At 37.3% G+C, this 12500-nt stretch overlaps 1 protein-coding gene across 2 annotated transcripts in view; it reads left to right on the top strand.

Moving 5' to 3' along the window:
• The window catches only part of LOC125026702 (ribonuclease H2 subunit B-like), a 17056-nt gene extending 4643 nt beyond the window's left edge, over nucleotides 1–12413 (top strand). For both annotated transcript variants that reach the window (XM_047615332.1, XM_047615333.1), the window contains exons 2-7: nucleotides 143–275; nucleotides 7218–7314; nucleotides 7528–7642; nucleotides 8303–8467; nucleotides 11753–11958; nucleotides 12139–12413. In XM_047615332.1, coding sequence (XP_047471288.1) covers nucleotides 143–275; nucleotides 7218–7314; nucleotides 7528–7642; nucleotides 8303–8467; nucleotides 11753–11958; nucleotides 12139–12228 — 806 coding nt within the window. In that variant the 3' untranslated portion in view covers nucleotides 12229–12413. The remainder of the gene's footprint in view (nucleotides 1–142; nucleotides 276–7217; nucleotides 7315–7527; nucleotides 7643–8302; nucleotides 8468–11752; nucleotides 11959–12138) is intronic.
• The last annotated feature ends 87 nt before the right edge of the window (nucleotides 12414–12500 follow it).

Raw genomic sequence — 12500 nt, 5'->3', positions numbered from 1 at the left:
ATAGCTTTTGCTCTGGACAGTAACTTGGATTACTATACAGAGAGGAATATCATACTATTTTCCTTTTGTTGTTGCATTTAGAATTTATTTTCAGGTTGCTTCAAGAATTTTTCTTTTAATTCTGAAAATTCCTCTTTTTCAGATACTCTTTTCTCATCAGCAGATATTCAAGTCATCAAATTAAAACATCCTAGAACTCTTAATTCAGCGATGTTTATTTATGATAAAAAAGGAAAGCAACTCTTTGAATTAGTGGCATTTGATGAAGAGTATAGGTAAGTTCAAATTTTTTGCAAATTACTTTCTTTTAATTTACTTCCAACAGTAGTCTCTCTCTGTGCTGCTCTGTACAGTATCAGGTGTGATAGGTTTGACCAGTTTCTCCATGGCGTGAGTTTGGCTAGCTTCAGAAAAGCTCAGATTTTTTTTTTTTTTTTTTTTTTTTTTTTTTTTTTTTTTTTTTTTTTTTTTTTTTTTTTTACAACTAATATACTCAACATTTAGATTTGGTTTTTGTAATGAAATATACAGTGGTATAGAATTGTTAGGAAAATTCTAGTTTTCTACAAATAGATATGAAAAAAAACTAGTGACCTGTTTTCCATAATGTTTTTTTACTCTTATTACTATATTTACATTCCAGCAGCTGGAAACATGAATTTTGGGCTACACAAAGTTCATGTATAAAAGCAAAACTCGCTAATGAAATAAGATGTCATAAAAGCTTTTATCGCTAAAACCCGTCAAATTTTGGTCAGAATCGCCCCAAAAAATTACAAACTAGGATGAGTTTGACCTTACTTTTTATTTGCATTTTGTTTGTATTTTCAGTTTCATAAGAGTGAAGTTGCACATTTAGTGGGCCACTCATCCCATCCAGCGCTAGCAATAGTTTACTATGAGGCTCTGTAACACCTTACTCTTTGCTATACCGACTCCTGATTGGAAAATTATGATACTAGAGGATTGAAAGATAAAGAAAATTATATGTAATGATATGCAGAGGTGAGGTATGTAAAGTAGGCAAGACATTGTATTACACAGTAATATTGATATTGAACATATGGAGAGGCACTTCATACTGCCATCACATGTCACATGTTATAGTACTGCTGTGCTTGTTGCTGTCAAATATTTGAAGTGTTATTAAACTCTCAGCTTAGCCTGATCCACAGTTTAGAATTGGTATTACTGGATGATCATAACCTCTTGGTTTTGTGAACTTAGATGTTTTTGTATATAGTTTTTTGTATGGAAACTACTATCAGTGATGGATCTAGAATGTTCAAAAGGGGGAGGGGGAGTTCTGGTCACTGATTGCTATGACATACCAGTTTCAGTGGTTATTTCCTTGGATTTAAAAAGGAATATATAAGAGATTTATCTTTTTTCAAACTCGCATATAAAAATGTAATGATTCATTCTCTTTTAGTGGAATTAGTATTAATAAGATTGCTTAGCCATCCAGTTCTGTCAATATTATGACAGTATGTTCAAGTATCCCATATCAAGATCACCTGTTCTTATTCTAACTGGCAAGGGAGAACATGTCAGTGTATCCATTTGTTCTTACACATTTGTTGTTTTGGAGCAAATTGCTAATTTTGTAGAGTTGCCAAAATAAGTGACAAATGTGGTCAGAATTCAAGATTTTGGCCATTGCAGAAATTATAAATAAAAAAAAAGATAAAAATGTATAGGGGCCAAAAACAATAGGGCCATAGATTCTGCATTTAGATTCTGCATTTTTGCTCTGAGTGTTTGCACAGAAGGTATGGAAAATTGAGGACTTGTTTTGGTTAAAATCAAACATATTCCAACTCGTGCTTATATTTTCATTAATAACTAATGAACAGTTAATTTTTCGGTAAAATATCTTGCAGAGAGTATATCAGTACTATCTGCCATTCCTCTACTAATCATCATTATCATATAAATCAACATTTTCTGCTAATTGGTGAAATAGATGTAACAAGCAGTTCCTTCACATGTGCAGTAGTATGTGCATGAAAAGGTAACTCTGTTGCTACTGCATAATCTTTTGCTGCAAATCTCTCCCTCTGAGGCACAGTTGCAGTTCGCCACCTCTTGGATGGCAGTACTGTTGAGACTGTCAGTCGGGTGGTGGAGCCTTCTTTGTTCCAACCAAAGCTGGTAATATTTTGAATTTCTTTTGATGGGTCATTTTGTTTCACAATAACATCTGAAGTTGAGCTCAGAGCTACTGCAAGTTGATATCAGTCAGTGGCAGGGGCTTCTTAAGCTGTGTTAGAATTGAGCATGCCTATCACTCACTGTTGTGTGATTCTCTCATCCATAAAGCATCAAGGATGTATTAGTATCTGTTGTTGCCTTAAGCTGATTGTGGGTTGCACATGACTGTCCGACTACTTTACCAAGACCTGGTAAATTGTTTTTTGGCCTATATTTGAAGGTTGACTGTTTTCCTTTTATAAAGGGGTAGGACACTATCAAAACTTGAGAGTGCATAGATGCTGTGAAGTAGGCTGCACTTTCTGGGGCCAAAACTTTTCAGTATCCATCATCCCAGGAGAACAAAGACACCAGTGTCAATTGATCTGGGCATCTCAAGAATTGTGTCTACTAACCTTTTTCTACATTGTACACATCACTTCCTGTCCCCACCACCAAGCAATCATCCACTGTTTCATACAGTCATAGTCTTGTCTCTGTCTTCTTGATGTACACTACTCTCTCACAAAAAGTCTGAACCTAAGGCTGTCACAGAAAGACAGAAAGTTTTCATCCAGTGAAAACACTAGATGTGAAATGTATACTTTCTTAAAACCTTAAAATGAGACTACATGGCATTGTGTATTATTATGAAAAATTGAAATAGTGCTAAATTTTTTCTATGTACTTTTTTGTGAGTTTTATTACACACAGATGGCTTCACAAGGGCTTAGTCAATTGATATGTCCTATGTAATCTCACCTGGTTTCCTCATTCCTTGAATTTTTAGGGTTTTGTCTAATTCTATTAACCCATTGGAGTCAGTTGATGTGACCATGGGGTCTGGGTAACAGGAGATATGATGTGGATTCTGTGCAAGGATACCTGTCTATTACCATCGTGAGACAGCATATCATATAACAAATATAGATCTTGGAACATGGTAAAATGCAAAAATACAGAAAGTATTACATTAAAAATATTAACTTTGGCAATGGAGAGGCAAGGAATTGTTCTTGTGGATCAGCCCTACAAGCCAGATACCCAAGAGTCACCACTCAAGTGAGTCTAATGCCCCACTTTTGGGCTACGTGCGGCAGAGTTGCACCCAGATTCAATAGGTTAATATCAATAGTTATTTTTATTATTGACAGTATGATTATTGTAATGTTATTAAAATAATGATATCAATAAAAAATAGAAAACAGTCTCTCTAGAAACTAAGGAAAAGATTAAACAGGGTGAGGTAGGTAGGACTAGTAATTGATTCTGTGGTGATTAAGCACTTGTGGGGCCAAGCTACATTTACTTTTCACTAGGTATTGTAAACAGATTTCTTTGATAATAGGTTATAGTAGTAAATATATTTTAGCCACATTTTTGGCAAGATGACTAATCAGTGATATTAATTTTTACCATTTACACTTTCTAGTTTTTGTTTTATGAAACCTCATCATGTTAAGAGAAAACAAGAATACAAAATAAAAGAGGAGTCTTCACTTTTTAATTTCATATGGATGACCTGTTATGAAGAATTTAATGTTTCATATTCTTGAATAAAGCATAAGCATCCATTTGAATGATTATTTTGACCAAAATGCATTTAAATTTTGGCCATTTTGTCCCCCTCCATTTCCATACCCATTGTTGCCATGGGGGGGGTATAGGAAACCCCTACCTTGGGCCTCAGCTAATTTTGCATGGTCTTTTCCCCTTCCCCTTTTTGTTTCCTTTCCTTTAACTATCCACTTCCTAAGTTGTAAAAGCTGTGTTGAAAGGATGAAAGGCTGACTTTGTGCCAGTCACAAAGCCCAAGGTGGAGCCATGGCCATGATATTCCTGTTTTTGTATAGCTCTTACCCCACAAGGGGATCATGAGGGGTGGACCATTTCTCTCCCTAACACATTCTAGGCTTACCATGGCCAGTAATGAAGCCTTTATACATTAATAGGGGATATTAAGGCTTACCTCTTTATGAAATAGCCCCACTGATTTCAATTCCAGTTCCTGATCCCAGGCTCTCCTTTGACCATGACTCTGAACACTACTACTACAGCCCCCTCCTCAATACATACTATCACATCAGCTCAGTGCACGTCATCCATCCAGGTCAATACTCACTCTCAAGGAAACATTCCTACTCTCCTAACATCCACTACTTCATCTCTTCCACCCCCACAACTTTCTTCATCAACAACCCCATCCTCCTTATTACTACTCTGCAACCTTATTGTCCACCATTCTGCAGTACTACCTCTCTCAACACAACTCCCTCTTCCACACATCCCTGTCCTTCTATTAACCCCTTCTCTACATGTATTTTGAATACTCTTTTTAGCCCAGCCAAATGGGATACATTTTTTGTAAAGTAGGTATGATCTTTTATGTTAAATAGCACTTCCTTGCCTGAATATGCCACTAATCACCTTAGATGTTGACTCAGCAGAAATTTTTCAATATATATATATAAATAAATCTCCATTATCCCTCTCGCTTTCCCCAGGTGTGACCCTTTGTCACAGCAACCCCCTTCCCTGGATTCTCTCCCACCTGACATTCTCCCAGAGACTGTGATCGAATTGCCCTTAAACCCCTTAAGCACTTTACCCTATGGACACCCTTGCAAAATCCCACAAATCTTCCTTTGACAACATTGATCTGATCACCCTTGTTAAACCCTACCTTTCAGAACTCCTACATGGCTTCTGATGTGTAGCACATTTAATCCAATGACCGCAGGGTTATGTACTGTCCCCTGTAGTTTTTTGTGTATTTTGTTACATAAAGATGGCTCCACATGTGCTCAGCCAGCAAGGAGTCTATCAGTAGGCCCTAGTGACTGCACCTGATTTACCCATTCCTTGAGTTTGCGGGAAAATGTGTTATTCTTTCTAATACTACTAATGTTGACATACTCATTCTCATTGATATTATGATTATTAAATTATTGTTGAAATATGAACAACATTAAAGACATAAAATAATACAAATGAAGCTTAAAAACAGGTGAAATAGATACGATTAATAACTGACTCCGTGATGACTAAGCACTTGTAGAGCCATCTGTGTAAAGACAATAGATTTTTTTTACAGTGGGTGTAGCATTGCCATCTGCTCTGATTGGGTTAATCATCAACTAACCTCCTTACCCTTTTTACACCTTTCTATAGTGCTGTATGACCTTTGATGTCTAGCACATACATTTTGCTTTCTAACCATTAAACATTGAGCCATTTTGTGCAAAACTATAATAAATAGAACAAAACATCATAGAGACAAGCCTTTGCAGAATTTTATACCCTATCTTTTTGGTCTTTGGCTGTATAATGCACCATCTTGGAAATGCTTGAATTTGAGAAATGCTCATTGAAGTAGTAACCAAGGTAGACCCATTTTCCTGGGTAAATGTAGTGTAGTTATCTACACTTGACTGCTTCTTCCACTGTTAGTATAGATGCTATTATGATTATTATTGACATTATGAATATTATAATAATATTAACAATTCTAATAGCAATGAAAATGAAAAATAATTCCTTGGTGATTAAGCACATGTAGAGCCATCTGTATTTAAAGACAATTAATAATAAGGATAATCATGATAATTATGGTAGTAATAATGATAATGATTAAAGAAAAAAAAACTGGCATCGCATGTATTTTTGTGGGTTAATTCCCCATAGGTTTAGATTGTATTCCCCCCTCCTCCCATCCCTTGCTTGTTGTTGTCGTGGGGGGCTAAGAAGATGGTGACTGAGGCCTAATGCAGGGGAACACCCCTGCCTTGGTCCTCAGTCCTCACCTCAACTAATTTTGCATTGTCTTTTCATCTTCTGCTTTCCATTTCCTTTTCTTCATCCCCTTGTTATGTCCACTTATCCTAATTCTTAAACTCATTTTTGCCATTTTTGCCACACTTTATCATAATGTTTCCTACTCCTTCCCCTTCTCACAATCATTACCTTATACTGTACTCCATCAGCTCCCTGTCTCTACCCTTTTCACTACCATACCACCCTAGTACTGTTCAATCTATAACTTTAGTCTAATCATTAACTATTTCCTAACCCTTTCTGCTACTTTAATTTACCATAGTGCCATATGACCTTTGATGTCATATAGCACTTCCTTACCTTGGGGCTTTGTCCCCAAGCTTCACACTATCACTATATTTTGAATACTCCGCTAATGACCTTAGATGTTGACATGGCCGAAAATTTTCAGTTAACAAATAATAGGTTGTATTTATTACCACAATTCTCATTGTTTGTACATTGCACAATTATGGCAGCAAAGACAGGTTTTTGTAAGATAGAAAATCCTTTTTCTTCTTATTCATCTTCTCTCTTCCTTCTCTTCCTTCTCATCCTTCTCTTCCTTCTCTTCCTTCTCTTCCTTCTCTTCTTTCTTCTCCTCCTCCTCCTTCTCCTCCTCCTTCTTTTTGGATGTGTGTATGTGTACATGTGTGTATGACACACACTTATATTCAGAGACACTTGGACACCTTAGACAGAGAGCTGGAGTGGCGTGTTGCACCTGTCAGCCAATCGCCTCAAAATAATTGGCTGATGGGCGCAATATGCCGCTCCAGCTCTCTGTCCAAGGTGTCTGAAGTATCTCTGAATATGAATGACAGCCTTGCCACACAGAGCCCATAGGTTGCCACCTCCCTCTGAATGCCAAGAAAAGTTGGGATCCTTATCACTCACAACACCAGAGAGGCATGATCTCTCAAACACTTAATCAGTACTCAGGTTCCTTATTCCACTGAGCCATGAAGCACACATAAAAGTAAACAGCTAAAGAAAAGGACAAATAGACATAGTAGTATTGACTCAGTTATACTTTCTCTTGGAAAATATGACAGTAGATTTATATAGGAATAAAGATATGTAATTTAAAAACCTGCAGCAATGTTTCTTCTTTCTCCTGTAATTTTTAAAAGCAAAAGCTGTTTTAAACATCAGAATATCTAAAACTATCTGAGGATAGATTTCATATTATTTTCATGCCTTTTCAACAGGTCCTGGCTTATTGGTGAGACAGTCCAATCAGATGGGAAATTATATATAACGACACCAGTTGACATCTCTTATCTCATCCTGCCATATTTAATGCAGGTTAGATGACGTTGTTTGATGTTGAAATTCTTTGTAGTTCAGTATAAGGTATTATTTTTTTATTATTATTAATTTAATAAGTACTTCAGATTTCAGTCAACCTTGGTCATTATACTGTATATCACCATTACATTATTTCAATTTTTCTTTATATTTTAACATCCTGCAATTCATATAAACAACATTAATAATACAGTTATATCCGGTTTCCAGTCCACCAAAAATGTTCCTCTTGATCACCTACTGGAAGACAACCAGTATCCAGCCATAGTGCATGTATCTAGTCTTGCAGCTGGGAAAGATTTCTCACATATTGCTGACAGGAAAGGTTGGTTTTGAAGCGTATTTATATTTATGTATTGGATCATATATATGTGTTTGTTTGTTCATGTGTTTATATGCATGCATATGTATGTGTGTCTGTCTGTCTGTCTGTGTGTATGAGAGTCAGTCAGTGTGAGGAAGAGGGAGAGGAAGAGGGAGAAGAAGAAGATGAGTTCACACATATATGTATACATAGATATATTCATGTACAGTGATGAATAAAAGTAACAATCTTTATGACAACAGTACAAATGCATGAGAATGACACACATTTATGCCTTATGAGTTGGTCAATTTTATAAAATTGCATATTCCTCAAATCCTTCATTTAGCTTGACAATAACTACAGATTCAGTGTTGCACAATTGAGAGAAGAAAAATCATCAGGTCTTGTACTCTATTTGACAGTGTAGGGGTGAAGGTTATTTTTGTCCATCATTGAATGTATGTACATACATAAATATATACATACTTAGAGATAGAGAGAAAAAGAGACAGAAGAATAGATAGAGAGTACTAGAGTTTATGAAACAAGAGGCTGTTTTTCTCATAAACACTTTAGGTCCCAGATTCTTAAATAACAGTAATTCACAATTTTTAGACATCTCAAAGAAAAGAGACATGAAAAAATCCTGGTAATAAAGATTTATTTACTATTTTGCAGGAAGTCCAGATCTGGGTGTGTGGAAGTATAGCAAAGAGTCAACCTTGTCTTGGTTGGAAGGTCGAGTAAGGAAGCTTTCCACTCTCTTGCAGGAAAAGAAAGTTCCTACTTCTAATGCCCAGAGTTTTACCTATGTCCGTGCAATGAACCTGGAACAAACACAGAGTAAGTAGCACCCCCCCCCCCCACACACACACACAGACCCTCTGGGGTGACTCCACTATTACTTATGGAGGTTGCTCCTTAGAACTCTTTCTCTCAAATTCTTATCCTTCTAAATTCAAACTGTCCCACTCATTGTGACATGTAACTAATCCTTTTCACATCTTGATCTTTCTCTTTGCTCTCTATCCCTTTGCCAAGACTTTCATTGATCAGTTCTAGACCAATTTCATTATAGTGATCCTATTCCCCTTTCTCCTACTTCCTATGGCCGACTTCACAACCCCCCTTGCTGGTGCTTAAACAGATCTGACTAGCATACCTTTACCTCCCTCTCTACCTTTGATCTTCCTATTTACTCCTTCTTTTTCATTTCAGACATGCTTCTATACTTCACAGCTAATATCTTAAATGCAGCCTATAAAGCCATTCCCCAAACTTCCCAATCTTAAACTTCAAAATCTGTTCCAGGTGGAACTCAGATTGTTGAAGAATTCGGCCTGGAACAGGCTGCAAGCTTCAATTAGATTTACCCTCAGTCAATTAACAGCCCTCACATTATTTAAAAAGGCATCAGCTCATCTTCACCGTACAATACAAAACTCCATCACAACAGCTGGCAAAATTATTTTTCCTTCATAAAATCATTCACACCTACCTATGCAATCTGGTGGTGGATTCATAAACTATTAGGTAAACATCCTCCTCATCCTGCCCCCATCCTCCATATCCACAATAGCCTCATCTCTGACCCTCATCAAGTAGCTACAGAACTTAGTGCCTATTTTAGCCAGATCAGTAGCAGATCTCACCTTTCTCCTCACTTCTCTTCCTTAAAATTAGACAAAGAGTGCACTCCTTCTCCCAGCCCTTTGCAGAATCTTTAATACACCTTTTTCTTCTGAAATTTATTATGCCCTACATTCATGCTGAAACACTCACAAAGGCCCAGACAGTATACATGACTGTATGTTATGACACCTTCCACCATCTTCCTTGTCCTTTCTACTTTCAGTATTCAATAACATATGGAAACTTTCCTCCCCACTGGTGAGAGGCCCTGTACTACCTTTCCAAAAACCAAACAAACTGGTGCCCTTCCTCAAGACTATCATGTCATAGCACCTACAAGCTACTGGAAAGGATGGTTAACATCTGGCTAATGTGGTACCTTGAATATCACAGCTTCAGATCTCCAAATCATTTTGGATTTTGTCATGCCAGAAGCACAGCTTATCCTCTTGCTTATTTTGAAACCCAAATCACATCAGCATTTACAAGCCATAGTTCATCATTCATCCTTCTTTTCTGATCGCATCTTCTGTGATAGATTTGCATCTTCCACTTTCTCTTCTTTCCGTTGATATGAAGGCATTGTGCTCAGCACCGTATTATTTCTCATTGCTGTAAATGGATTAGTTGCAGTTCTGCAACCAGGAATCTGGTCAACACTGTATGTAGATGATCTAGCCATTATTTCTGGTTCTTTCATACCAGATCTCCATCAGCTTCTCCAGTTAGCAATAGCGTCAATCTCTTCTTGGGCAACCAAATATGGCTTTTGAATTTCTACCTATAAAATCTTTTCTATACTATTTTCTTTTTATGTATAGGCTCCAAACCTCCTCTTTTCCTATTTGATGCTCCCATCCAATTCCACCCTTCTGGCAAGATTCTTGGTGTAATTTTTGACTCCAAACTGTCTTGCATGGATCATTTCTGCTAAGGAAAAAGCTTGCCGTTGCCTCCAACTCTTTCAGACCCTGTTACATATGTCCGGGGGTTCAGACCTCAAAACACCCCTCCATCTTCATATTACCCTAATCCTTTCCACCATTGATTATGGCTGCCATATATATTCTTCTGGCTCTACCTCCTTTCTTGCTCAACTTAACACAATCCATCATTGTGGTCTCCATTTAGCCCGAAGCACCTTTTGATCCTCTCCATTTTAGAGTTATATATTGAACAGTCCTACCATCCCTTCCTTGATGTCGTTCTCTTTTGTCTCTAAGAAGCTGTGTTTAGTTTCATCAGCTTTTCTTTCTCCTAGCTAACTGTTGTCCAATCCCTTCTTCATACCTTCTCCTCCTCTCTACGTATACCTACCCCTTTCCCTGTTCATTTGGAAACTGCTTTCCCATTCACTCATTCCTTATCTCTGATCCCTTCCTCTTTCTGCCCAACCTTTCCTTCCTGTAATTGCTCTTCTATTATCCATGGTTTGGTTGTAATCTTTCCTTCTCACACATACAACTTTCTCCTTCCTCCTGAATTGAGCATCCTTGCAAGAGAAATATATGCTATCCTCTATGCTTTACAAAGCATGTCTTCCATCTCCTCCTCATTCTTCACCATCACTGACTGACACAACTCAATATCACTCAGACAATCCATACTTGCTATCGACCCTGTAGTCCGTAAGATACAAGACCATTTGTTTTATCTGTCTTCACAACAGAAAGCAGTGAGGTTCTGGTGGATACCCAGCCATGTCAGGATCCACAGCAATGAACAAGCAGATGCCTTGGCACAATATCCTGCCTTATCCACAACTCACCAACCCTGCTTTTCACACATTCCAGCCACAGACTACTACCCCCACATCAAAACTTTCCTCTATACCTGTTGGCAATCTTTTATACCTCTGTGCGTATGAGGTGGGTATGATTCCATACCCACCTCTGTGCTCCACATGCAATTTTCCTCTTTCAGTCCCACATATCCTACTATCCTGCCCCAGCTTTACTGAAGCCCATAGCTTCACTTTTCCTTACTCGTCCTCTTTCCTGTCCCACAACCTGTACAACACCCTCACAGAATCCCCTACCTTTTCAATTAACAACCTGTTTGCCTGCCCTAGATGCATAAATACCCTCTATTCGATCTAATCACCCTTTGTGTATAACCCTTTCCCTTCTATCAGTCCCTATCCTACCCCATTTACTCCCCCTCTTTCTACTCCATTCACTATCATACTATTTTATAATGCCATATGGCTGCTGAAACTGAAGACATTTTGTTCTAATAAAGAACTACTCCCATTACAATACTTTACCATAGTGATGTATGACCTTTCAGGTCTAGCACATTTATTTGTTTAAAACATTAAACATGAAATTGCCCATGTCCTGTAGGTAATACCAGGCAATTGTAAGTGTTTCTCCCCATAGTGTTTTCCAAACTTCTGCCAACCAGATTTTTTTCCATTCCTTAAGATGCTTTTATATCATATACCATGTATATGATTAAGGGCTAACTGACATTAATTTATTCCTCTTTTTACAGTGGCATACCTAGCACTAGCACATGGCATTTTATCAGATTATATCCCAGAAGAGCTTTCAAAAGACCTCTCTGTGCAACTTCAGCTACCAGAACCATCAAATAAGCAGAAGGCCTTGACAGGTGCAGAGAACCAGCCACCAACAAAGAAGCAAAAAATTGAAGGTCCTACTGAAGATTACACCAAGGATGATATTAAGGTGGAAAAGGTAATGCTCATGCAATTTGTGTTTTTATAGATAGCTGAAACAGATTTTTGGATAAGTAATTGCTTGTCTTATGTGTTTTTCTGTGAAATATGTTTGTATCACACACACACACACCCCTATACATAAATACATAATATTAATTTTTCCTGTCCGCTTGACAACATATGCTTTTTCTTACAGAGCAAGACCCCACAGACAGCAAAGGCCAAAGCGCTTGCTAAATCAGCATCAGGATCCAAGAGCATTTTTTCATTCTTTGGCAAGAAATAATATGTTAGAAATGTCTAGATAGGTCATCAGCTCAGAATGTACAACCTCATTTTTAATCCACTGGTTTATAGTCATACATATTATCTGTTAATATAAAGTATGTATTGTGATTGAAGTTAAACACATTTTGCTTTTGTTATATGTATGTGTCTTGAGCTAATAGTAAAATATGATATACAAAAACATCCTTTTTTTTAAATAAATTAAAACCCTTTACGGTATCAGAAAGATGTAGGAATAGAGATTGGTATGTGTGTGTAATATGTGTGTGG

The sequence above is a fragment of the Penaeus chinensis genome, chromosome 6, assembly GCF_019202785.1.
Source record: "Penaeus chinensis breed Huanghai No. 1 chromosome 6, ASM1920278v2, whole genome shotgun sequence".
Classification (NCBI taxonomy): domain Eukaryota; kingdom Metazoa; phylum Arthropoda; class Malacostraca; order Decapoda; family Penaeidae; genus Penaeus; species Penaeus chinensis.
This window is presented reverse-complemented; position numbering and strand designations above follow the sequence as displayed.